Source organism: Chiloscyllium plagiosum, chromosome 31, assembly GCF_004010195.1.
Source record: "Chiloscyllium plagiosum isolate BGI_BamShark_2017 chromosome 31, ASM401019v2, whole genome shotgun sequence".
Classification (NCBI taxonomy): Eukaryota; Metazoa; Chordata; class Chondrichthyes; order Orectolobiformes; family Hemiscylliidae; genus Chiloscyllium; species Chiloscyllium plagiosum.
In genome coordinates this window covers 14,316,088-14,340,893 of record NC_057740.1, presented here as the reverse complement: position 1 = coordinate 14,340,893, position 24,806 = coordinate 14,316,088, and the positions used below count along the sequence as shown (strand labels likewise).

The 24,806-nt window shown below is 38.4% G+C and overlaps 2 protein-coding genes across 7 annotated transcripts in view; one reads left to right on the top strand and one right to left on the bottom strand.

The window, feature by feature from the left end:
- LOC122565244 (tight junction protein ZO-3-like) overlaps positions 1-1,345 on the bottom strand; it is a 91,619-nt gene extending 90,274 nt beyond the window's left edge. For both annotated transcript variants that reach the window (XM_043721011.1, XM_043721012.1), the window contains exon 1: positions 1,214-1,345. The gene's annotated coding sequence lies outside the window, so the exon portion shown is untranslated. The remainder of the gene's footprint in view (positions 1-1,213) is intronic.
- A 14,246-nt stretch (positions 1,346-15,591) lies between these two features.
- The window catches only part of LOC122565243 (phosphatidylinositol 4-phosphate 5-kinase type-1 gamma-like), a 94,249-nt gene continuing 85,034 nt past the window's right edge, over positions 15,592-24,806 (top strand). For all 5 annotated transcript variants that reach the window (XR_006316121.1, XM_043721008.1, XM_043721010.1 and 2 more), the window contains exon 1: positions 15,592-15,984. Coding sequence is in view for 4 of the 5 variants with exons in the window: in XM_043721008.1 (XP_043576943.1) it covers positions 15,882-15,984 (103 nt within the window). In the remaining variant the exon portion in view is untranslated. The remainder of the gene's footprint in view (positions 15,985-24,806) is intronic.

The following is a 24,806-nucleotide window of genomic DNA, read 5'->3' as shown; positions in this document are numbered from 1 at the left end:
TTAATTATAGCCTCACTTTATCTTTGATACCATCGCATTACCAACAATTGAATCATTGACAGGTTCTTGATTGCTCCAGTGAATAATGAAACCACATAGATTAAGAAGCTCCTGGTTCGAATGCTGGTCTATAACGAGTGAGATGCTCAGGTAGTGTCTGGTGAGCTACACATAGTCACACTGTCGTCAGACATGAGAGGAATGGGAACTCACTAACTAACTGTTGATTCCTGCTTTTAAGTTGGTGTAAGTGGATTCTGGGCAAAGTCCCACATTCCCTCCTTCACACATCGTTGAACAACCTACTGATAGTCACTAGCAAGGAGGAGTGAGGTACTGGAGGATAAACTGAACTCTGGCATCTTCAGGAGCTAGGGAGAGAGAAATTGAATAGGAAAGGTGCAGAACATGTGAAATGGGTTATGTGTTTTGAAGAGCAGCATTCATAAAAACACTGAACAGGGTGTTACATTATTCCCGATGAAACCATGAGTTAAAAATAAGATGCAGATCATTCTGAATCCAAGTTTCTGATACAATAGAATCATTCTATGTTGAGTATATGAGGCACATATCAGATGTAATATTGAGGGACTGACTTTGGGTGTGTTCAACATGTGGCTCTCAAAACATTTTTGCGCTGCTTGGTAAGCAGTAGAATCATTGTCTCAAATTGATCCTGCCAATTACAGACCTAGAACCTGCAGTATTTCAATCCATTCTTATACATTTTTAAATGCTCTATAGACTCCACTCAGCTAAAAGTCGTTCGTCCAAAACTAGATTCTGGAATTAGACATGGAATACTTTATGATAAGCCAATTGCTTTCACATTAAAATGTCTAAATGAAATGATGCCACAGGTTTATCTAAACAGATTGTACAAGGTAAATCAAATATTAAGTACAAACTACTGGAGCCGAAATCTGAAACCTATCTCATACACCTTTTCACTAGATCGTTAAGATTTCATTGGATGGTAATCATGATTTTATTCAAAATATTTTTTCATTTTACATACTAAAATGCCATTTAGCAGTTGATTTTTTATAGGTCATAAAACATAACTACAAGACTGTTAAAATAGGATCAGCATCAAATTTATTCCAATTGTGCTCAGTTTGAAACTTGGTGGAGTCACCAAAAGAAAAGCATTGATTCAAAGTTTTTTGCCCAGGTGTTGCTTCTTATGAAAGATAGCAGTTTTACTCACCGAGATAAAGGTCCGTATGTGTAGAAAGTGAGGAAATCCTGCAGTTTGCTGTTTAAGTCCTCACCCTTGATAAAATATTTTCTTCATTCTTAGGTTTTGTAGCACGCACCAAACCACTGGAGGCAACTGAAAGAGAGAATCCGCCCGTTCTTAGGTGAAGGAGTAGGCGGATAACTCTCACCTCATTACCCTACAGTTAAGTATCAGGTTTACAAAGAGATTAACTCTTTCTGGTGCTAAAGGCAAGAAAGAGAGGACGACATCACCGTAGTGGTAATATCACCGAATTATAAATCCCAAAGCCTCAGGTTATGTTTTGGGGATATGGGTTCAAATCCCAATATAAAAGTTCGTGAAATTTGAATTCAATTAGTAAATCGTTGAAAAGCTAGTCTTTGTAAATGGTAATCATGAAATTTTTACCAATTGTGCTTTTCTTAGGTTTGCAGCATAATTGAAATTATAATCTGTGTTGCCTATCAATGGGTAAAAAAAACACACTGTGACTCTGGAAGGAGCTCTTTGCCCAGTAGGACGAGGATCCTTGTGAAGATCTCCCCCACGTCAGAGAGCAAGCAGTTCTCCCTGTAGTCACTGCAATTCGATTTGTCTTCTTGAATGTAGCCATAATCACAACATCCTCGATATTCCTTGGTATACACTGCTCTTCCCAAATGGCATGTGACTGACCAAAATGGAGAAGGTAAAGGAGGCAATGCACACTTTAAAAAAAATTTTGTTTGGAACTTGCAGAAGTGAAGTTGAAATATCAGATGGAGTGTAAAAACCTGCAGATAATTCATCTATGTGACCTTATAAAGAAGCACTCCTTGCTTGTGGCAAAGTTTGCAGACCTTGCATTAGACTCAACAGCCATTTTATAACTCATCCATCCAGACAGATAGTAAGTAATTCTCAACTCAATGGACTGCGTAAGAAGACACCCCCTCCACACACTGCCAATAAACTCTTCCACAATGTAGGTATACAATTTTGCTCCTGCCAATTGAGTTCTGCTATGCCTGATTCCATTTAGCCTGAACTTCAACACAACGTGTGCCATCCTAATGTTGTGTTTAACTTTGTACTGCATTTAAAACTTCACAATCAAATAGGTAATTGCACAATCTATTTCCACCTCTGCAACATATTTCACCTGGTCTTACGACCTTTCCTCAGGCAAGGTTTCTCAACTTGCTGTGGTTCCAAATGGGTTACCTTGAACTGTTAAACTTTCAAGTGAGTGTGGCTGAACTGGCTTCACTTAGTTATTTACCATTTCCCTTTTAAGTCACAACAAGGTTTCGTTCAAAAGTATCCCTTCTGTTTTTCCCTGACCCAAATGAATTTGTATTCAAAGGAGTCATTTTAACCAGACTTTCTTGATTCACAAAAACAGTGAGTTTATTAATGACTAAATGCAAGAAGAAAAAGTACCACAACATACCTACATTCAGATTTGACTTAAGAAGTGAATCCAAAGTTAAGATTTCAAAAGCTATATACAGATTTGCTTTTGAAGAGCAGATAGTTGAACATTGTAGCTGTTGCAGTCAATGGAACCAGAACATTGATGTTGGTAGTTGAATGGTTCTTGGCTTTGATGGTGAATTGAAACACATTTGTCCTGATTCCTTCAGCAAAGTCTGACTGGCAACACCGAGTGAAATAGAGTTTTTGTCCTTCTCTTTGCTTGCAGCATAGGACTTTTTAAATAACTGTTCTCAGATCTCCCCGTGCCTGCATGCGTTTCCTCCACAATGCAAAGTTGTGCAGGTTAGCTGAATTGGCCATGCTAAATTGCCCATAATGTTCAGGGATGTGTAGGTTAGGTACATTAGTCAGAGTTAAATGTAGAGTAATAGGGTAGGGAAATGGGTCTGGGTGGGTTACTCTTTGGAGGGTCGGTGTGGACTTGTTGGGCCAAAGGGCCTGGTTCCACACTGTAGGGATTCTATCTGTAATTTTCACAGCAGGCTAGTTTACACTCAGGGACGTCAGGTCACTAATAAACATAGACCAAGGTTAAAAGCATTGGTGAGGCTGTCTACTGCTCCCTCTGCCAGCTCAGATATGGATACCTTGATGGTTGTTTTGACTAGAGTAGAGCATCGTTAGGAAAGAAATCAACCAGAGATTACCAACAGAGGAATGGTGGCATCTTGATTTATCCCTCTCCAACCCCAATCCCAAAAATGACTTTCCCAGCATCCCCACCACAGCCGGCGCCTGATAACCCCTTGACTTTCAGTGATCAGAGTCCCCGGACTGATCACAGCCCACCACCCTGACCAACTTGGAAATACTGCCCTGACTTCTGGTGTTATGACATTCAATGTTTACCACACTCAGACTCATTCAGCATTTTCCCAAAGGTAGATCCTTAAATATTCTGGCAGTTGTCTTCAACTGTGATTAGCAAATACAACAATCTGGGCTGAATGGTTAAATGCGGTACCAAAAGTGATGCTGAGCCAAACAGACTAGGAAAGTGTCACCTTTTATATCTGGTCTGTGCTAAGACAGCTGATCTGCACAAACAAATGCCACAGCATGGCATTTGACTTCCATCTCTCAGGTCAGGTGGTGTGAAAACCAGGGAAGGTTCCTGTTCTAGTGATCCCTGCTGGAACATACATGTGAAATGTAAATTTGGATTGGCTACTCTACTTTCACATAGTTGACTACCCTGCTAACTCTCAATGTCCAGACTCATACATGGATATTGAGGTAAAAACAATGACTGCAGATGCTGGAAACCAGATTCTGGATCAGTGGTGCTGGAAGAGCACAGCAATTCAGGCAGCATCCGAGGACAGGCAAAATTTGCCTGTCCTCGGATGCTGCCTGAATTGCTGTGCTCTTCCAGCACCACTGATCCAGAATCATACATGGATATTGACTACTTAGAAGAAGTATCTTCTGAAGCCGATTCCTGTGCAACCAACAGACTTGCACAAGTTACATCTTGTGATGAAAACAGGGAATAATAAATTAATAAAATTAAGAATTACAAAAATAATGGTTGCAATGAGGTCGAATACAATCCTTAAATGTTCAAGATTTCCAGCGCAAAATAGTATGAAGCAATAATTTATGCTTTCTCTAGATGTGTTTTTCATTCACAGTTTATTCAAAATTCAAAATCTTTTTGTCCAAAGTTGTATTGAGATGGGTCAATGCAGTTCAGAATGAAAACCATGAGGTTACAATTCCCGGTCATTCTTTGTTGCTATGCTGTGTATCAGCATGGCTCCCTCTATAGGTTTGTTGCCATTATTATTCCACAGACAAGAGTAGAGGATGAAGGTACTGAAAATCACCAGATTCAACCCCACCAAGATTGTGTTTGCTGATACCCTACAGCACTAACCTTACTGGAGATTGTATAGTCAATAAAAAAAGTACATAATTTGCAGAAAGCACCAAAGTCAAAGCTAAAATCTTGTTTAAACCTTGTGTTCCAAGCAGGAAGGAACTCTGGCAACCATCTACTTGTGTTCTAAAGAGTCATATTGGACTTAAAATATCACCTGTTTCTCTTACCACAGATACTGCCAGATCTGCTGTATTTATCCAGCACTTCCTGTTTTCATACCAAATCATTTATACTTGCCTTGCTAAGGTCAGCCAGAATTGTATGGAATGGTAGACTTAATTTGTGCTAAACGATTGGTTTTGTTCTTTCTGCATTGTGAACCTCTGTATTTCTATAATTCATTAATCATTAACACTGGCAGCATGATCCAACCTCACTTTGCTTAATGGAGGGCTTACATGTGCTCTGCATACTGCAGAACTGAGCTAAATGACCATCATTGTCAGATAAGAAGCAGAGAGGCTCTACCTACAGTAAAGTTAGGGGTGGTACTCAAAAAATTATCTCATACTGTTTATAGAATTATACAGCATAGATACAGACCATGCAGCCAATCTCTCTGTCTTCATGCTTGTTCCCAAAGGTTGCTAATCATGGTGCCATCACATCACAGAAACTAACCTGGCATTGGGAATTAATCCATTAGCATTATTTAGCACAACACTCTAACCATGTTAACTAACTGGCCTATTTCAACATAGCACAACTGTATTCACTCTTAGAAAGAGTTATCCAAACTGTCCCACTCCACTGCTCTTTCCTAAAAAACCCTGCAATTTTTTTTCCTCTTCAAGTATAAATCTATTTCCCTTTGGAATATTTTTATTTAATTTTTTTTGTCAATTATCTTAAAAATCTGTCATCGGGTTACCAACCCACTCTCCAGTTAAAAGTTACTCTTTATTTATTTTATTGAATTATTTCAAAATTTCTTATAGATCTGCTGTGGTCAGAGCTGCTATGATAATACATGAAGCTCCTGAATCTAAGGATTTCACCTGACTTTTATTCTTTATGTATTCTGCAAACCCTGGGTAATGCTTGGGTAACACCAGACCTGATGATGTAGCCTTCCAACCAACCAAAAACAGATCAGTTCACAGTTTGGTCACTTTTGGGAAAATACTTAGACCTTTAGAATCTTCAACTTATTCACACAACTTTCTACATTTTAGAAATTTATTTCAGGAGTTCTTATATTGTGCTCAAGAACTCCAATTTCCTTACTTTACAAACAGAAAAGCACACCTTTTCCTGACAGAGGTTTGTTTCTTGTCTTCACAAGAATGCTTCATAGTACTCTTTTGAACTGTGTTTTCTCTTTGGGTCTGCATAAGCTATTCACCTTCCAGATCTTCTGCTTGTAGCTGTCCTTTGTCCGGCCACACAGTTTTTTTTCGGATTTCCTTCCTTTCTCTTGGTCCAGGGTCATATAAAACAAGCATTTCTTATTATTCAAGAAAACTGCAAGTGATTTCATAACAATTGATTCAAAGACTTAAAAGTCCTTTTCAAATATCTTTACAAATAATTACAGATATGATACACATTTTAAAGAAATCACAAAATTTTATTTACTGTTCTGTTTCCAAATCAAAGTTGTCACAAGACTGAATTGTAAATTCAGTAGCTTGTAGCATTGGGAATGAATGTTGGGCATGGCAAGAGTGACAGTGATCAGAGGCTGGTGCAAGATAGTTTACACAGTAACCAATTTTGTTGTAAAGCAAATACAGCAATGTATTTGAAATAACAGCGAGTTACCAACACATTACTAACACTGCTAGCTCTTCCCAATAGCACTGATGTAGAATACATGATTAAAAGGACGGGCATTAATGGCTCCTTCTAATCAGAACTATTCTTGTGACAGAAGAACTTCTAGTATAGACAGTGGGGAGATGGATATGGAACTCATGCAAAAGGAGTAGGCAAGACAGCTAACGTCCCTTTCCCAATTGTTTTTAACCCCATTAATGGCCCAAGGGATTCATCTAATGTGATTCTGAGCCACCCAGACACAGAAAGACCCAAATTTGATGTGGTCTATCTAAACAACAACAACAATAATTTTTAATTGTACAGCACCCTTAACATTGGTAATCATCCTAAGGTGCTTCACAGGAGCTTTATGAAACAGTTTGACACTGAGCCACATAAATAGATATTAGAACGGATGATCAAAAGCTTGCTCAAAGATGGTACTGTTACAAAGTGTTTCAAAGGGGAAAAAGGGAAATAGAAAACTGTATTATAAGGAAGTGAGTTGCTGAATTTAGGGCTTAGGCAGCTATGTCTCCAAATGGTGAAGTGATTAACATTGGGAATACACATAAGGCCAGAACTGGAAGAACACATATCTTGGAATGTTGAGGCCTTGAGAAGATTCAGAAACAAGGAAAGACTTGAAAACAAGGATAGTCTTTATTTCAAAGCAAAGCAAAGCACTGCTAGAGTAGGAGTCACTATAGATCAGCAAACACAGGGGTGATGAGCAAGTGAACTCAGCTTGAATGGAAATAAATAGCTCTACCATTGGTGAGCTAATGACTGGGAAATTGATCAGTGTTTCTACTCCTAATAACTATTTAATGTTATTAACCACTCCCAACCAATGGAAAATGTACGAACATACATTGGTTGAGGACAGAATTAGGTTTGGGTGGTCGTTTTGCTACAATTCAATAACCTGCCAGGAACACATTCTCAAAGACAACTAGGGACAGACAATAAATGCTGGCCAGTCAGTGATGCCTGTGTCCCATGAGTGAGTAAAACAAAACTTCTAAATTCACTACTGATCCTTGACCACAGGTTTGCCAACAAACAGGGCTAAGTGTTTGTTGAAATCCAATAGCTTTCATCAACTGCAGGAAAAAAAGAGAGAAATTGTAATATTAGTAAAGTTACATTGAGAGAGATACAAGTCAGAGAATGTGACAAGACAAAGTGATTCAGAGTCATAGCTCTAGAATTCTAATTTTGAATATTCTTAAATATAACAATGTTAGCAGTAGATAGGATGTGACAGAAAGATTATTCAAGAATGTGAAACTGTTTAATAACAAAGGATATTCAATGTGGCAGGTTAGCATTCCTGCTGGGATCACAATCTGCTGCTTGTTAACCATTTCTTAGTAAACAATGAGAAATGTGGCATTTGTTCATACCATAGACACTGAAAAACTCTATGGAGTCATTTCAATATGTGGTCTAATTCATATCTTTAACCTTCATACATTTAAATTACACTGTTCATGGTGACCAGAAACAAGCTTTGAAAGATTAGTAAACTGTAAGAGAATCTAATTCAAATACAATATATTTGAAAGGAAAGGCTACATGACTAATCACTGACAAAAGCTGTGGCTTTGAAATATAACTTCCCTCAACTTGAGGGAAAGAATGCAGCCAAGTTTTCTTTCCATCAAGATGCATTAATTCCTTATGGAAAGTGCATATGTGGATGTGAGGGAGAACAGCATCAGACTCTATCGGTCTTTCCATGGGTATGGGTAAGCCCTGGTCATGCTGTCATGCAAGGAATTACCATTTAAATACAAGGTCAGAAAGTGTTCATTGCATTGAAATTGCAATCAGGAATAATAAAGATTGCAGCGAGTTATGAGAAGATTTGTAGCTCAGGTGGAGGTTCTGGATGTAGATTTGCTCGCTGAGCTGGAAGGTTCATTAAATGTTTGGATCTCCTTGGGTTGGTGATGTCATTTCCTGTGTTGATGTAATTTCCTGTTCTTTTTCTCAGGGGTTGGTAAATGGGGTCCAAGTCATATAACCCAAACGTACGAATAGAAAGCAGGAAACATCAGCAGTATTTTGTCCAGAGGCTCACTGAAGAAGTTACCTAGTATGGTAACAAAACATCTGAAAACGAACCTTCCAGCTCAGCGAGCAAACCTACATCCAGAATAAAGATTGCAGGACAGAAGGCAGTCATTCAGTCCATCCTACATGTGCTTGTTCTAGATCTTCCACTGGAGCAATCTAATCCTAACTCTTGTCCAAGGCAGACAGTTGATAAAATTAATTATTGCCTTCAGTGTGCCAGTTGAAACTCTGGCGAAGTGAAGAAGAGATTATTTGAGGACATAGATCTCACAAACAAGATGATGGTGATGATTTATTGGGAAGCAAAGATCTCCATGTCCAGACAATTAGGTACCTCAAATCACTGAGAAAGTGCCAGCACCAACAGTTCTTTTGTAAGATCTTTGAAATATCATGGCAAGAAAGATAGTCCATCTTCTCCCACGCTGATGTCCCCAGCATTGCAGTGCTGATTATCCAAAATCAGCTTCGCTACATTGGTGAGGTTCTACTTTGAACTCAGTCATGGCAGGAAACTCTCCAGAGGATGGCAGAAATGATCTGAAGTATCCTGAGAGCAATCTTGAAGAGAACAAACATATCAGCCAATTCTTGGGAGTTCCTGGCCTATAACTGACCAAAGCAGAGAAAGCTCATTTGGAAAGATACTGAACTCATTGAAAGGAACTCAGAGGCAAAATCAAACTGCTGGAGGGAGCGTATAAAGCTACAAACAACCTATCTACCCAACCATCCAAGCATCACCCACTGTATGAGAGACAGGGTCTGCAGATCACTCATTGGAATTTCAAAACAGAGTGGAAGCAAGTCATCCTCGATTTCAAGAAGCTGCCTAAGAAGGAAGGAGGAGGAGTTACATAATTAACTAACCCCTTCTTCCTTCTTTCCACTGTAAATCATCTTAAGTACCCTCTCTCCTATCTCCCCACCTTGTCTCTAACAACAGAAGCAATGAGACCATAGACTTTTTTTATTGCTAAGATTGAGACAATCTGATTCGTAACCTGTGAGGAACCTCCCATAAAGTTTCCCCTACCATAGCTCAAAATCTCCTAATCCTCTTCATGCCCTCTCTGAGATCATCTTTGTAGATGTTGAGTATGCATATTTGTATTTAAGGTTTATATGAACAATTGGAAGATATGGAATGACTTGGATACTTTGTGGAGTGAAAAGGGTTTATTTTGACGCCCAAATGGTTCAGTAGTTTTACCAGGGCATGAGATTCACAGTTTAATTTGCAGTGTAAACCACATGCTGTTAATCAAGAAAAAAAAGTCAAATTACTTTGGAGAAAAGGAATGCAGAAGTTCCAAGGATATAAATGATGGGGCTTATGGGCCTTACTTACTGGAAAACTTAGTTTGGAAAGGCAATGGAGGTCTTTATGCTAATAGCTGTCTAGCAACCTTTTCTAGACACCTCAGAAGATGCAAGTCTCTCCCTTTACTCAGTATATATTCCTGAGAACCTGATAAAGTTTTCAAATAGTATTTCTAATTACCTTGTAAAATCTGAAAGCTGGACTTTAATCACTTTCTCAAGACATAGATCTAGGTTGATAGTAGTCAGAACTGAACACCTTCTATCAGTTTACGAATGTCAAGTTTGATTTGATCAACAGAAAATCTGGTGGACTGCAAGAAATCAACACATGTTCTTTTGTTTTCAGAAACTTTGCACACAGAGATGTTTTATGTTTTCTTTCATAAAACATTTTCTCTGCAGAAACTATTGTCTTTTGTGTTGTGTCAATGTGTCTGAGTTTGGGATTAAAGGGACATGATTTTATTTCAGGATCATAGTTTTCATGTTAATCACTATATGCCACTTTTAAGACCAAATTTTGGGTGTAGCAAACAGACTTTTTTGAGTTCAATAAAAACATCTAAATAAAATCTCTTTTATTCTGGATTACAGTACAAAAGAGAAACAATTGGCCATTTTGGTGATTGAAAATGTATACTAGATGTGACTGGAGGAGTAGTAGAGCATGATTACCAGCACATTCCTCCCATAGCAGTCATAATACTCAACTTCATGCTTCCTTGAACCTATCTCACTAAACTGCTGACCACCAACTCCTACCAAACTACACTAAAACTTGTAGGGGAGAGGAGTGGTTGACACAGCTTGAGATGACAGCAAGCTCAGAATATCAAATGTGAGGGAACTGGGGAATTCTAGATCATACGTATGATCAAAATTAGTCTGATGAGATCTTGGTTAACAAAGATTATTGTTATGAAGTCTGTAGATAACTCTTATGCAAACTAAGTATCTCCAGGCATCCTTTGAGTTTGTAAGCAATCTTTGTAAAGCAGGCATCTGACATGAATTTTGATTTTATTCATTCTTGTTTTCTTTCCTTTTTTCAATATGCTCCCCTCCTTTTTTGAAGATGTTAGTTCCTTACCACACATTAACAGTAACATGCTTTTATATAGCACTGTAAACCATCCTGAGGCACTTCACAGCCAAGTTGTCAGGCACAATATGACATAAGTAAATATTTGGAAAGGTGATCAAAAGTTTCATCAGAAAAGATAAGTTCTAAAGTGCATCTCAGAAAACAGCTAGATAGTGATACTGAGAGACTTAGGCATGGAATGCCAAACTTGTGCCTTCAGCTGCCTAAGGCCTAACTGCCAAATGCTGGGAAATGTAAAATTGGAGATCAGCAAGAGGTCAGACTTGGTGAGGGGAATAAATGGTTGTATGGCTGGAGGAGTTCAATGGTCGAGAAAGGTAAAGTTGGTGGTTAGATTTAAACACAAAATTTTACATTTTAACTGTTGTAGGAATGGGAGTCAATGTTGATCTCAGGGATAATGGTTAATGCAAGTTAGCACAGGGCAATAGAATTTTGGGTATGGATTCTAAGTATGTTGCCCAATGTCCTGTATCTCATCCAACTGACCATTCTTGTTAATCAGGCCAAACGCCAGCAGTTTACAGACTGTGACTGTAGAGGTAATATGGTTGACTCTGATGCCATACCTAAGATTTTGTACCTAGATACTTTGGTACGTAAGACAACACCAGGACTGACAGCATTGTCCACTTTTCACTGTACTCCTGTCCCCAGTGCTTGAGTATACATGGCAATAAAATCTAAATCTAATCAAACATGCACTTTACTATCCAGTGGCCTCTTTTAGCAATCAGAAACAGGGAATACCAAGAGTTAAATATCTTGCTGACTGCCTCAATTTTAAGAAACAGGATGTCGGCTGATGCCTGCACACCTATAAAAATAAACAGTTTCTGGAGACGAAGAAAAAAAACGGAACCATGAAAGAAGCACAGAAAAACTCAACCATGAAAGAAAATAAGCACAGAAAATGCCAGAAGCATACAATATGCAGAGAACAGTTTTTTTGGGGTTGTGTCCTTCTTCATAATATATGTTTAATATGTTAACCTGTTTGTTCTCCATGTGGATTTATAGCACACTTCTTGAATGTCACATTTTTGTTCCAGATTTCTAGCTTTTGAATTTTTTTTGTTAAAGAAATACAATGGTTTGACAAACAAAATAGGCCAAATACTTAGAAGCACAACAAAGCACAGCAGAATTGATCTCAATGTATGCAATTAGTTGTGACAAAAGAAACTGATTTAACAGTTGAACAGTAGGTCCCCATCGCTTCTAAATGCGTAGGGTGACTTCACACTGTTATTATAGCACAGATAATTATAACGTGCACTCACTAGACTGCAACCTTATTATTAGCACTGGAACTGACTGGGTTTCCAGAAAATACAACATAGTGGGCAGGCATCTTTAAAGGAAATTCTGTGCAAGTGTTTGAGAATCCATCCCTGAGTTAAGAACTGAAAATAACCTTATCCAAATTGATCATTTTCTTTAGCTGATCTCAGCTCCAATTGGCAGGGAACCAGGATGTGACAGCGAACCTTCATAAAAAGCTCGAAAGCCCACAACCATTTCCAAACACCTCACTTTCAGACTATGTTCAGGCTTTAGAGGGGATGCAGAAAGGATTGGTAATGTCGATTCAATGATAAGAGACTTCAGTTACATGATAGTTTGGAGATGCTGGGGCTATTCTCCTTGGAGAAGAGATGGTCAAGAAGAAATTTGACAAAGGTATTAAAAATCAAGAGGGGAGTAGATGGAATAGTTAAAGAGAAACTGTTCCCACAAAGTAAGATGTGAAAAACAGAGGAAATAGATTAAAGAAGATTGGCAAAAGAACAAAAGGCAATGAGGGAAAACATCTTTATGGTGTGAGCAGTTACATTCTGTGATGCACTGTCTGAAACTATGGTGGAAGCAGGTTCACTTGCCTTTCAAAAAATAATTTAGGTAAGTATTCAAAGAGAAAATTCTTGAGCGGAATTGGGAAAAGAAAGGAGACACATGGATCACAACCAAAGCAAAAAAGGGAACAACATTGACAAGAATTTGATTTTGATTGATGTTAGCAGTTTGAACAAGTAGCCTTCAACATGCTCACTAATGAATTCCAAATTGCCCCACCTACATCTACAAGCATCTCCTTTGCCCCTCATATACTCTGACTATTTGTTAATCCTTTAGTCGTAACACCTACCATCTTGGATCCAGTCGTAACCATCTTGGCTCCATTCTCTAAAATGTCTTCCCACTCATTTGGTACACTACAGCTCTTCCAAACTTCAAAGCATTAATATGGAAATTTTTTACCTAACTTTCTGACACATCTAGCTGTCTCGCTAGGCTTAGTCTTCATTCCTTCCTCTCTGTAAAGCACATCGGGCTCTGTTAAAGACTGTGAAGTATAAAACTGTTAAAGGTAATGTTCTACGTTTTGACAAGGATTATGTCAGCTTTCTAATCTTGTAATTGCCTTTTTATTGCCTTCGTAATTCCTGAAATATGATAAATCCTCTGCATTGAAAGTTATTGTAGCATGAACCTGCTTACTGAATGTAAGCAATGAACTAAATGTATCTTTAAATCTTCATATGGAAAGGGCATAATTTTTAATATGTATGAACCAAAGGGTGTTTTAGTCCTCACCTAGAAATATAACAATTGCAGTTATTCATACTCTTAAATGTTTCATTACCTAAAGTCCCACCTCTTACCATCTTGCATCATACTCTGGTTATTGAACAACCCCATTTGTCCATCCTTATGGCACATTGTCTTAGTCGCACCAAATGAAAGGCTAATAAACTCTTCATTGGATGATTCAAATAACCTTTCAACCCAACTCCTGCATATGTCCAAATAAAATGAGAAAACTTTCTGAATAATGTTCTGATTTTTCTGCTTGGTTACTTGTAACAAATTAAATCTTCAAATCCTGGAGGGTTAATGACAATCTGAGAGTGGGTGGTGATGTATTAGAATCAGATAATTGTTAAGGTGCAGGGCATCACCATTTCGCTCATTGTATCTGCACCAGTGAGCATCATGACTTGGTGAGCATCATTCTCCTACTTTGCCTCCCAATCTTCTGCTTGTTAATTTGTTACCTAGCTCTCTACATTCTGACTGAAGGACCTTGCTCATATTCCTACTCTTGTCATTAGTACCAATGTGGCCCACAATCTCTGACTGCTTACCCTCCACAGAAGAATGTCCTACAGCCATTTTATGACATTCTTGACCCTGGCACCAGAGAGGCAACACACCATTTAGTGTCACACCTATAACCACAGAAGTACTAGGCTGTTCCTCTAAAAAAAATCCTTATCACTGCAATTCTTCCTCATTTCTTCCTTCCCTCTTGTGTGGCTGGCCACCAATGGTACCACAGGTGAGGCTCTTGTTTCTGTGAGGAACCATTGCCCTATCAGAATTCAGAATGTAAAACTGATTGACAAGTAGAATTGTCTCAAAAGACTCCTGCACTATCTGCTTGGCTTTTTTGGCCTGCCTGGTGGTCATCCATTCCCTACCTGCATACATGTCCATTTTCTGCAATGTGATTACTTTCCTAATTGTTAAAAATCCCACAATACCGGGTTATAGTCCAACAGGTTTAATTGGAAGCACACTAGCTTTCGGAGCGATACTCCTTCATCAGGTGATAGTGGAGGGCTCAATCGTAACACAGAATTTATAGCAAAAGTTTACAGTGTGATGTAACTTAAATTATACATTGAAAAATTGATTTTTCAATATAATTTACAATGTATAATTTCAATCAATTTTTCAATGTATAATTTCAGTTACATCACACTGTAAATTTTTGCTATAAATTCTGTGTTACGATTGAGCCCTCCACTATCACCTGATGAAGGAGCGTCGCTCCGAAAGCTATAACCTGGTGTTGTGTGGTTTTTAACTTTGTACACCCCAGTCCAACACCGGCATCTTCAATTCATTTCCTAATTGTGTTATCCATGAAGCCCTCTGCCTTGATAATGCTCCAGTGACTCCAGCCTCCACTCAAGCTCCAAAATCTGGAGTTTCTGCAGCCAATGACAATGACAGCACATGTGCTCATCCAGGTCACATGAAGTGACCACAATTTCCATATACCAGATGATGGTTTCACATGGCAAAGCTGCCCTGCCATAAATTAAGCTTACTTTTAGACTACTTACTTTAAACTGGAGATTAGAGAGTAGAACGTTTAATTACTCACCATTATACATCAATCAACTCCTCCCCCCGTGCCTTAAAGTGAATTGAATCAATTATGACTGTGAAAAAGTAAAAGAAAGCAAACAACATCTACTTCTATACCTCACCTAACTGCGTTGACTCATCAAGCTCCCAGAACTCTCTTCAAGTCATACTCAGTGCTAGGTCATGCAGAGATGCTGTATTTATTTGTGTCAAAACTAGAGAGAGTTAGCTAAATCCCAGTTGCAGAAAAGCCAGTACAAAGTAGTTTCCTCAAACTAAGATCAGCTGCTCCACAATGGATAATTTATTTAGCCCTACCACAGCCTATTAAATTTAGCTAGTAACTTTCAGTTAAATACAAGCAAAATTAATAATTTTTTGTGAGAAGATTAAGATTCCCTTAACTCACCAAACTGCAGGTAATCTACCCATAATCACATTGAGATTCCCTGAAACTAAGAAGTGAACTCCACTCACAAAGAAGTGGAGCAGCTCAAATTGCAATGACGTCACCAGGGAAAGGAATATTTGGGTGCGATGACGTCAACTACACACGCGCAGCGCGATGACGCAACGGCATCGGGTGCACACAGAGCGGTGACGAGGCGGCTCTGGGCTCCGCTGATGTTGTTGTTGCCGGTGAGAGGAGCCGGGTGGTCGTTACTGAGCGGCGAGTGAATGAAGAGCCGTGGGCCCGCGGTACAGCTCGCGCGTTTCGCCCCAGACTGAGAAACACACACTCACATACATTTCACTGTCAAATCCTGCTTTTTGTTTATATCTTGAAAAAAAAATCTTTCCTACGCGGAATTTTCCCCCATAATTAAATATTAAATCCTGCCGGGGACTGAATGGAACCGGACGGAGCGTCGACCGAGGTCGGAGGGGAGAGCGAAGTACCGGCGGCTGAAGAGGCAGCGATAGAAGGAGCCGAGGGCGATTTACACCCGTTAGGTAAGGTGGGGGAGTGGGGGACAATGTCAGATCAGGGGCTCGCTTCCATGGCAGGCTCGGTTCCAGAGGCGGCCCTCTCCACACTGAAAGGGCATCGGTCAGGTGCTTTTGCCCGGGTTGCGGCTGCTCTCCATCATGTCCCCATTTTTTGGGGGTGGGGTGTTAAAGGTTGATGGAATGTTTGCAGATTCTCTTGAGTGTAACACCCGCTTCTCAGTCCTCCCCCTGTCGATGGTTTTCGTTGCGCTTCGTTCAACAACCAGTGGCGATGGGAAGGATGTAAAGTCAACTGCATCCCTAAGCCTCTTTCTTTGGGAGCCACAGTTGACGTGGGGTTTCGCAGCTCCCTCCTTCTGCTGTTTGAATGGGGATTCTCTGCAGCATTGCTACATCGTCTTTAGACACCTTTCATATCAAAAGCGCTTTGAGTATTTGAATTAAATGGATAAATCTTACAACTGCTTTCCATGACTTTTAAAATGACCAGATTGTATACAAAGCAATGTCTCAAAAACAAGGAGGCAGGTTATTGAAATTGAGATCAGGACTGCACCAATCATCTCCTATATTTGTAACATTATTTATGAATGCACTATGCCACTGGCACCCTGGTTTGGTGTGTTGGGAATTACGTTGAGGTCAGGTGGAATGCTGTCTCCCCATCAAAAATGTTTGTAATGTGAATTACGATCTGTGAAATAAGATTAATTCGTCTTCAGATGGACTCGTTAAATGTATGTTTGCGGCTTTGTTGTGTTTTTTTTCTGTGGACCATATTGCAAGTATTGATGCATTTTTAGGGATTATCTGCTCTTGCTTTCAAAAAGTGGAATCATCCAAATAGTGATATAATTGCAAAAATTACTTCAGCTATTTCTATACAGTAACAAATAACCTACGAGTAAGTAAATAAGTGGCAAAACTATAATGAGTCAGGACCCTTTCAGAGTTCATAGATCTCAGTTTAGAAACCTGTATTAAGACACAATATAATTATTTCAAATCAATCTTGAAAGATATTTTATTGGAGAAACATAGAAGTGATTTTTCTTATAAAAGTTGTAATTTTCTGACAAAAAAGGTAACACACTCATACAAAGTTGTATGTAAAATTATTTCGATGTCATTAAATCAAAAGACAATATGGTAATTACTTTTGCATAGTCAAAGCCTATTTGCAGTTTTATGCTGCGCAAGATGGATGTTTTCACATTAGAAAAAGAAATCTCAGTTCATGTCTGTTTGAACTCCAGGCAAAAGGCACTATGACAACAACAGAAAAGTTGAATCAAATGACTAATTTGGATTTTTCTACAGTAATTAGGTACTACTGGCTAAATTTAGTGAGCTTGATAGCAACTAGATGTTTGTTGTAAATCACCTTTTTAAGGTGGTCACAGTTATAGTATGCTTCCAGGAGGATAAATGGTTAGTTAATAGCTGCTAGAGATGGCTAATTTGAGGATTTTTGATGATAGGAAGATAGAAGAGTTTAAAAGATGTGCTGAGTTGTACATTCCACTGCCACTACTGTAACAAAGGGAGTTTGGTGTCAGAAGACCAAAGCGCATTCATGGGGATTCGAGGACCAGGGAGTTGAGATTGGGTGTGACAAGGAAGAGGCTTTGAAAAGATTTGTAAACAAGATAGAGATTTTCAATGTAATCTGGGAACAGGGAGTTGGCGTGGTCGTGAGTAATAGGTGAGTGGGGCAGGATGTGGGTGGTAATGCATTTTTGGTTTTAAAAACATGGAAAAGTTATTATTTGTGAAAGCAACAAAAGCAGACATTCTCCTGCTTTATGATTACTAGCTGTAAAACCGCTAATGAAGAAAAATAAGTCTGATTAATAATAAGATACTGTTCCATCAACACCTAAAAGGGATTATATATTAGTCGCATTCTCCCACTCAATCCTAATGCTATACAAATTTAATACTTTTTTTTACCTATAGTAATGGAATATTGTGAACTTATTGAAATAATCCTTTTGTTTATACTTTCTTCTTGTTGTGATCTATAATCTATAATTCTTGTTGTGCTATTAGTCTTATTTGTGAAAATCTAGATAGCTGTAAGCTATATTGCTTTCCTGAAAAGTACTTGGCGAACGATTCCTTTTTTTTAGTGATCTACAAATAACCTGAATTGAAGGAAAGGTTGGGATAGGTTTCTTAGCATTCAGTTTTGGAGAATTCCATGCTAGACACGGAGGAAGAATTGGGCAGCCATTTCCAAGAGAATTGTTGTGAAAGACTGCTTTGTTTTACATTTTCTTTAATAATAAATGGAGTTAAACTGTCTACTAAGAATTTATTGCTTGGTATTTGGAAGAAAAACGACAAATTGACCTTTTGGGTGTTACTCGACCAATAAGGCTAACAGTTCACCTACTTGCAAATGCTGACTGACCACAGAATTTTCTAGTTTGATTTTGTTTTTGCTAAGAGGAATGCTGTTTTGTTTTTAGCTTTACTTTTAATAATTTGTATGGTGGTTCCCATAATTTCACTTGAAAGAAGATTCTTGCCTTTATGTTATGTCTTTTCATGATGACTGAAAGTATTTTACAATTAATTAATTATTTCTAAAATATAGCTACTATGATAAACACAGATCCACAATGAAATAAGGGTATTGATGCCTATTTAATACTTTTATGACATTGATTAAGATAGAAATTAGTCAAGAAATGACAGATTTCCTGTTCTAATTGGAATAGTGGCGTGGGATATATTGCAATCACCTCAGAGGACAGAGAAGGCCTCAGTTTCATTATTGGAATGATGAAATCTCTAATAATGCAGTACTTCCTCAGTGAAATAGGGTTTAATCACAGACCCTCTTGAATTAAAGTGACAGCTACTGTTTGAGCTAAGCCTGGCATTTGTATAAATTTTAGTTCCAGTCCATTTTACAGAAAATTTAGCAGTAGTTGGGTTAGTCTCTTGACCTGGAGAAGCAGATACTGCATTTATTGCGGTTTTACAGTGGCTTTGACTTGGTGCCAAGATGGAGTGGTTTCAATTTGAGGAACCTGTTTACTGTAACTGAATTTGCTGCTTACTCCATCCACTTCATTATGGCAGTAAGCAACACTCAGCTGACAATTCATTATATAGAATTCTCTTTTTCCTGTCAAGTTTATTTGGGTTCCATTAAATAGACATGTCTACGCATATACACAGGATTTGTAGACAACCTAAATCTGGCTCCAGTTAATTCGATTTCTCTAGTTTAAAGTCTTTTTTTGTACTGAAATATTCTTTGCAGACTTATTCTTTTGTATTCGTATTGATTAAAGTAAAAGTAAAATGTAATAGGCATGTGAGATTCGTATGCATTATGAAAAAACATTTAGCAATATAGTTGTAAATATTGTCTTTAATTTGAGGTGCTGACGGAAGAGCAACATGGAAGAACACATTACACAACATTAAAGTGTATTAGTTTATGACTACAGCTAAAAAGCATTTGCATTAATTAGCTGTATGACTCTACTGATGAATTTAACAAATCAGGAAGCTCTCAATAAGAAGATGTAATGGACAGCTCCGACTCAATCATAAGAAGGTGCTTTACCCCATTTTGTATTTTGCAGATTTGATATGCTATAGGTGAGATATTCCAAGTGACTTCCAGGAATTAATGATTGATGACAGCAAAGTTGTACATTGATTTCTATTGCAGATTATTCTTGAACAATCCTAATTTCAGAGTCACTTATGTTTAGAAGCTTTTTGTGTTGTGTTGAATTAGTTCTGTTTTTTGTCAGAATAATAAACTTAATGATTGACAAGGCTTGTACATGGAAGTGGGCTTTAATTAATTTGAATCATGACTAACCTTCATGTTGATATTTCTCCCTCTACTCTTTTCTCTGGTTTCAGTATTTTAGAATGATCATTGAAGTCAAATATGGCCAAATTACAATGTTTGGGACTAGATTCAACCTACGTCTGCAAAAACAACCCAGCTGTGACACTATTTGCTCACTTTTGTCAAGTGGAATACATCGCTGTGTGTGTGTGTGTGTGTGTGTTTTCGTTCAGGGTGGGGGGAGGGGGGGTCATTGTTTAATTTCTCAAATGTGTCACAAATGCCTTATTCTGTGACTAATGTCATTCCAGTGTTAACTCTCTTTCATGTATTAGTCCAGATCTTGTGATTATGAAATAATCTAATTGCAGTGAATTGTGTTAGAAAGTTGGCATTAAATAGGGAAGAATTCCTGCAATTTTCAGTTGACTGAAAAGTATCGATTGATTTGTGATATCGTAACATGTTGGAAATGTACAGAAAGCCAATCAATATCCGAAAGTCGAAGACAGGTAACATTTCAGGATCTGAGAGCTCTGGATGCTAGAATTGTACATCACAGTATTTTAAACTTGACATTTAAGCTTTCTTTCTCTTTTGTATAATGATTGACTCATGAATTTCTAAGCTTTTTTTGTTTTTATTGATTTGCAGCAAATTTTAAAATCTTTGATTTGGGGCAGTCAGGATTAATATATGGGATGAAAGAACAGGTGACTTATGCAAAGGAGCAAAAACAAATTGGGTGGATTATAGAGCAGACTCTGTTTTACTTGACTCATAGAGGAACTGAAGTAAGAATTGCATGAGCTTAAAAAACTCTACTTCCTGAATTGTGTAAGAACTGCAATGAAGCCACTATTGCTCGAACAGTGTTTGGCATTTTTCTTCTGGTAGTACTTCCTTAATCCCCATGCCATCTCTTGTCTCATTTCAATTTCCTGCATAGGTATAATTCCCTGAATAACAGTTATAGACTGGCATTTCATCCAAGTTTATTATTATTATGAGCTTTGACAGGGAAGGTCAGTAAATAGTACAGTAGCATTTGGCTGTTACTAGTCTTCTGAATTATGGATAATGATCTGAAGACCTGAGGTCAAATTTTACCATGGCGGCTGCTAAATTTAAATTCAGTTAATTTAAATATATCGGGAATATAAAGTTAGTTTCTGCAAGAGTGACTGGGAACTTACTGAATTGTTGTTAATATGATGGGAATGCTGGCATAGTGGTGATGTATGAGGGCTCAAATCCCATGATGGCATCTGGTGAAATTAATTCATTTAATGATTCTGGAATGTGAAGTGACAATGACAATTTATTATTGTAAAATCCAGTTTGATTCAATAATTTCTTCTGGGCAAGGAAATCTGCCATTTTTATCAGGTCTTGTCTTTGTGTGACTCCACACTTTCAGCAGTTGTGTCTTGAGGTCTTTTATGTCCATCTGGCAGAGCTGACACTTTTAATATATATTTAACTTTTCATTGGAAAGAGAACTTCTATCACTTCTGAAAAGGTATAGCTGGTGTACAATTTTATATGGAAGGCAAAAAGAATTGGTTTTGCCAGTAGCATCCATATCCCACTATGAATTTTTAAAAAAAAATCAATTTGCCAGCCAGATTGAACTCATCCAGTTTACATCTATGTTTTTTTTTTGCTGGCTACCTTTGCCAAAGAATTATTTTTCTTTCTTAGGCATAAAACAATCTTAGTTCCTTGAATGTATTATCAGGAGCTCAGTTGCGATTGAAACCTGGAATTATCTATCCTACTTTCTGTGCTCTGCTTACATGATAGACTCATCAAATTATCTGTGGAAAGTTGGAGGTGTAGTGGACAGTGAAGAAGGTTACCTCAGATTACAATGGGATCTTGATCTGATGGGCTGAGAAGTGGCAGATGGAGTTTAATTCAGATAAATGTGAGGTGCTGCATTTTGGGAAAGCCATTCTTAGCAGGAATTTTACACTTAATGGTAAGGTCCTAGGCAATGTTGCTGAACAAAGAGATCTTGGAGTGCAGGTTCATAGCTCCTTGAAAGTGGAGTCGCAGGTAGATAGGATAGTGAAGAAGGTGTTTGGTATGCCTTCCTTTATTGGTCAGAGTATTGAGTACAGGAGTTGGGAGGTCACATTGCGACTGTACAGGACATTAGTTAGGCCACTGTTGGAATATTGCATGCAATTCTGGTCTCCTCCTTATCAGAAAATTGTTGTGAAACTTGAAAGGGTTCAGGAAAGATTTACAAGCATGTTGCCAGGGTTGGAAAATTTGAGCTATAGCAAGAAGTTGAATAAGCTAGGGCTGTTTTCCCTGGAGCATTGGAGGCTGAGGGGTGACTTTATAGAGGTTTATAAAATCATGAGGGGTATGGATAAGATAAATAGACAAAGTCTTTTCCCTGGGTGGGCGAGTCCAGAAGTAGAGGGCATAGGTTTGGAGTGAGAGGGGAAAGATATAAAAGAGATCTGAGGCAGCTTTTTCACACAGAGTGGTACGTGTGTGGAATGAGCTGCCAGAGGAAGTGGTGGAGACTAGTACAATTGCAACATTTAAAAGGCATCTAGATAGGTATATGAATAGGAAGTGTTTGGAGGGATATGGGCCAGGTGCTGGCAGGTGGGACTAGATTGGATTGGGAAATCTGGTCAGCATGGACGAGTTGGACTGAAGGGTCTGTTTCCATGCTTTACATCTCTATGACTCTGAGTAGGGGAAAACATTTTTGTATTTTTTAAGAGATGGTGCTGACAATTTAGTAAAACAAAGAAACCTTGTGTTTACAAACTTTGATATAGATATGCATGAGGTAGTACATTCTGATAACTGAAGCGGCAGGGACAGGCCACTATAAATGCCGGAGGAACACCACAGAAGCGCTTCACAGGAGGCTCCCAAGCACTGAGGATGTCACCTAGACAGGGGACGAAACGTTTGCAACAAAAACTTCCAGCTCGGCGAACAGAACCACAGCAACGAGCACCCGAGCTACAAATCTTCTCACAAAATTTGAAACCATGTTCCCAGAGCCTGGACCTCTGGAATACTAGTCTGGTAGCATAAACAGTACACTACCTTTTCTCATTCTGTGAATGTACTCGATGCTTTGTTGCAAGACATCAGAAGAAACATAAAGAAGATGTTGACCGTGGACCCTTCTGTAGTTGAAAATGGATACTTGAACAAAATGGTTACATACGTTGAGAGAAAAGTGCAGCTGCTTGACAATCCATCTGGATAAGAAGTTATAAATTTGAAGACGTTAGTTCAGAGAAACTAAAATAATTACTTAAAACAAGATTAGATCATAAATTGATAAACTGATTTTACATTTTGGGTTTACATTTTTTATTACATATATTGTTAACTGTAGCAACCACTGATAACTGAGCAGGAGTTATGACCTTCAGGGTTAGAAGGAAAAATATTACTGAAACTGGACTTGCCAGGCTTACAACACTCTATGGTACTGTATACTACTTAGGACTAATGCAAATAAATGAAGTTGCTACTGTTCTAAATAATTTTTCAGATTTCATTTTCCTGGTTAAGTGGAATAGGAAACTTTAAAATTATTTGGAATACTGCATTTAATTTAATTCAACCATAAGCTTTTAGATATTTTCTCAACAGACATACATAATGTTTAAACATAAAGTTATATATTTCATTAACTTGCTGTCATCATCCACTCTCAACTTGAAGTGAAAGAAAGATTAAGTGATGTGGTTCCATGAATGCCTGAATTTGTTATGATATGGAGGTGCCAGTGTTGGACTGGGGTGGATAAAGTTAAAATTCACACAACACCAGGTTACAATCCAACAGGTTTATATGAAAGTACAAGCTTTTGGAGTACTGCTCCTTCGTCAGGTAGCTAGTGGAACAGGAGCAAAGAACACGGAATTTATAGTAAAAGATCAAAGTATTACGTAACTGTTGCGATGTATTGACAAATCTAGATTTCTGTTAAGTCTTTAATCACTTAGATTAGCGATGCAGGTTTTGATATGTGAATCCCAGAATTTCTTTCAAGTTATGGCCCTGAGGAAACTTAAGGTTTTATCAGTACAAATTAAAAGTGACATCTCAGCTCAGACAATGCATTTAAAGGTGTGAAGATAGAGTCTGTCTGTATCCCAACCTTGGGTCAGATTGGTTCTGTTTGCAAAGTAGGAATTTACAAAATGTTGCATGGACGGACTGCCTACAGATTGTGCTTTTTGGACAAAATCGAATGTATCTGCAAATGCACATTCAACCCATAGACTTGTATGTGTGTGTGTGTTTGGGAGAGGGGATGTGTGTGTGGGAGTGGGAGAGAGAGGGAGAGTGTGTCAGCTTGTAAATTTGCTTGCTGAGCTGGCAAGTTTGTTTTCAAACCATGCTAGATAACATCATCAGTGAGCCTCAGGTGAAGCGCTGGTGTTCTGTCCCACTTTCTATTTGTGTGTCTTGGTCTGTTATGGTGGACGATATCATCTCTGGTTCTTTTTCTCAGAGGTTGGTAAATGGGGTCCAAATCGATAATGGAGATTTGGTTTGAATGCCAGGCCTCTAGGAATCCCCATGCATGCCTCGTTTAGCCTGTCCTAGGATGTGGATGTGTTGTCCCAGTAGAAGTGGTGGCCTCCTTTGTCTATATGTAAGGATACTAGTGCTAGTGGGTCATGTCGTTTGGTGGCTAACTAGTGCTCGTGTAGCCTAATGGCTAGTTTTCTGCTTGTCTGTCTGATGTAGTGTTTGTTACAGTCCTTGCATGGTATGTTGTCAATGATATTCGTTTTGCTGGTTGTTGGTATAGGGACCTTTAGGTTCATCAGTAGCTATTTCAGTGTGTTAGTAGGTTTGTGGGCTACCATGATGCCAGGGGCTCAGAGTAGTCTGGAAGTCATCTCTGAGATGTCTTTGTATGGTAGTGTGGCTAGAGTGTCTGGGCATGTTGTGTCTACTTGTTTGGGTTGATTGTTTAAGAATTGGCGGACTTCTTCTT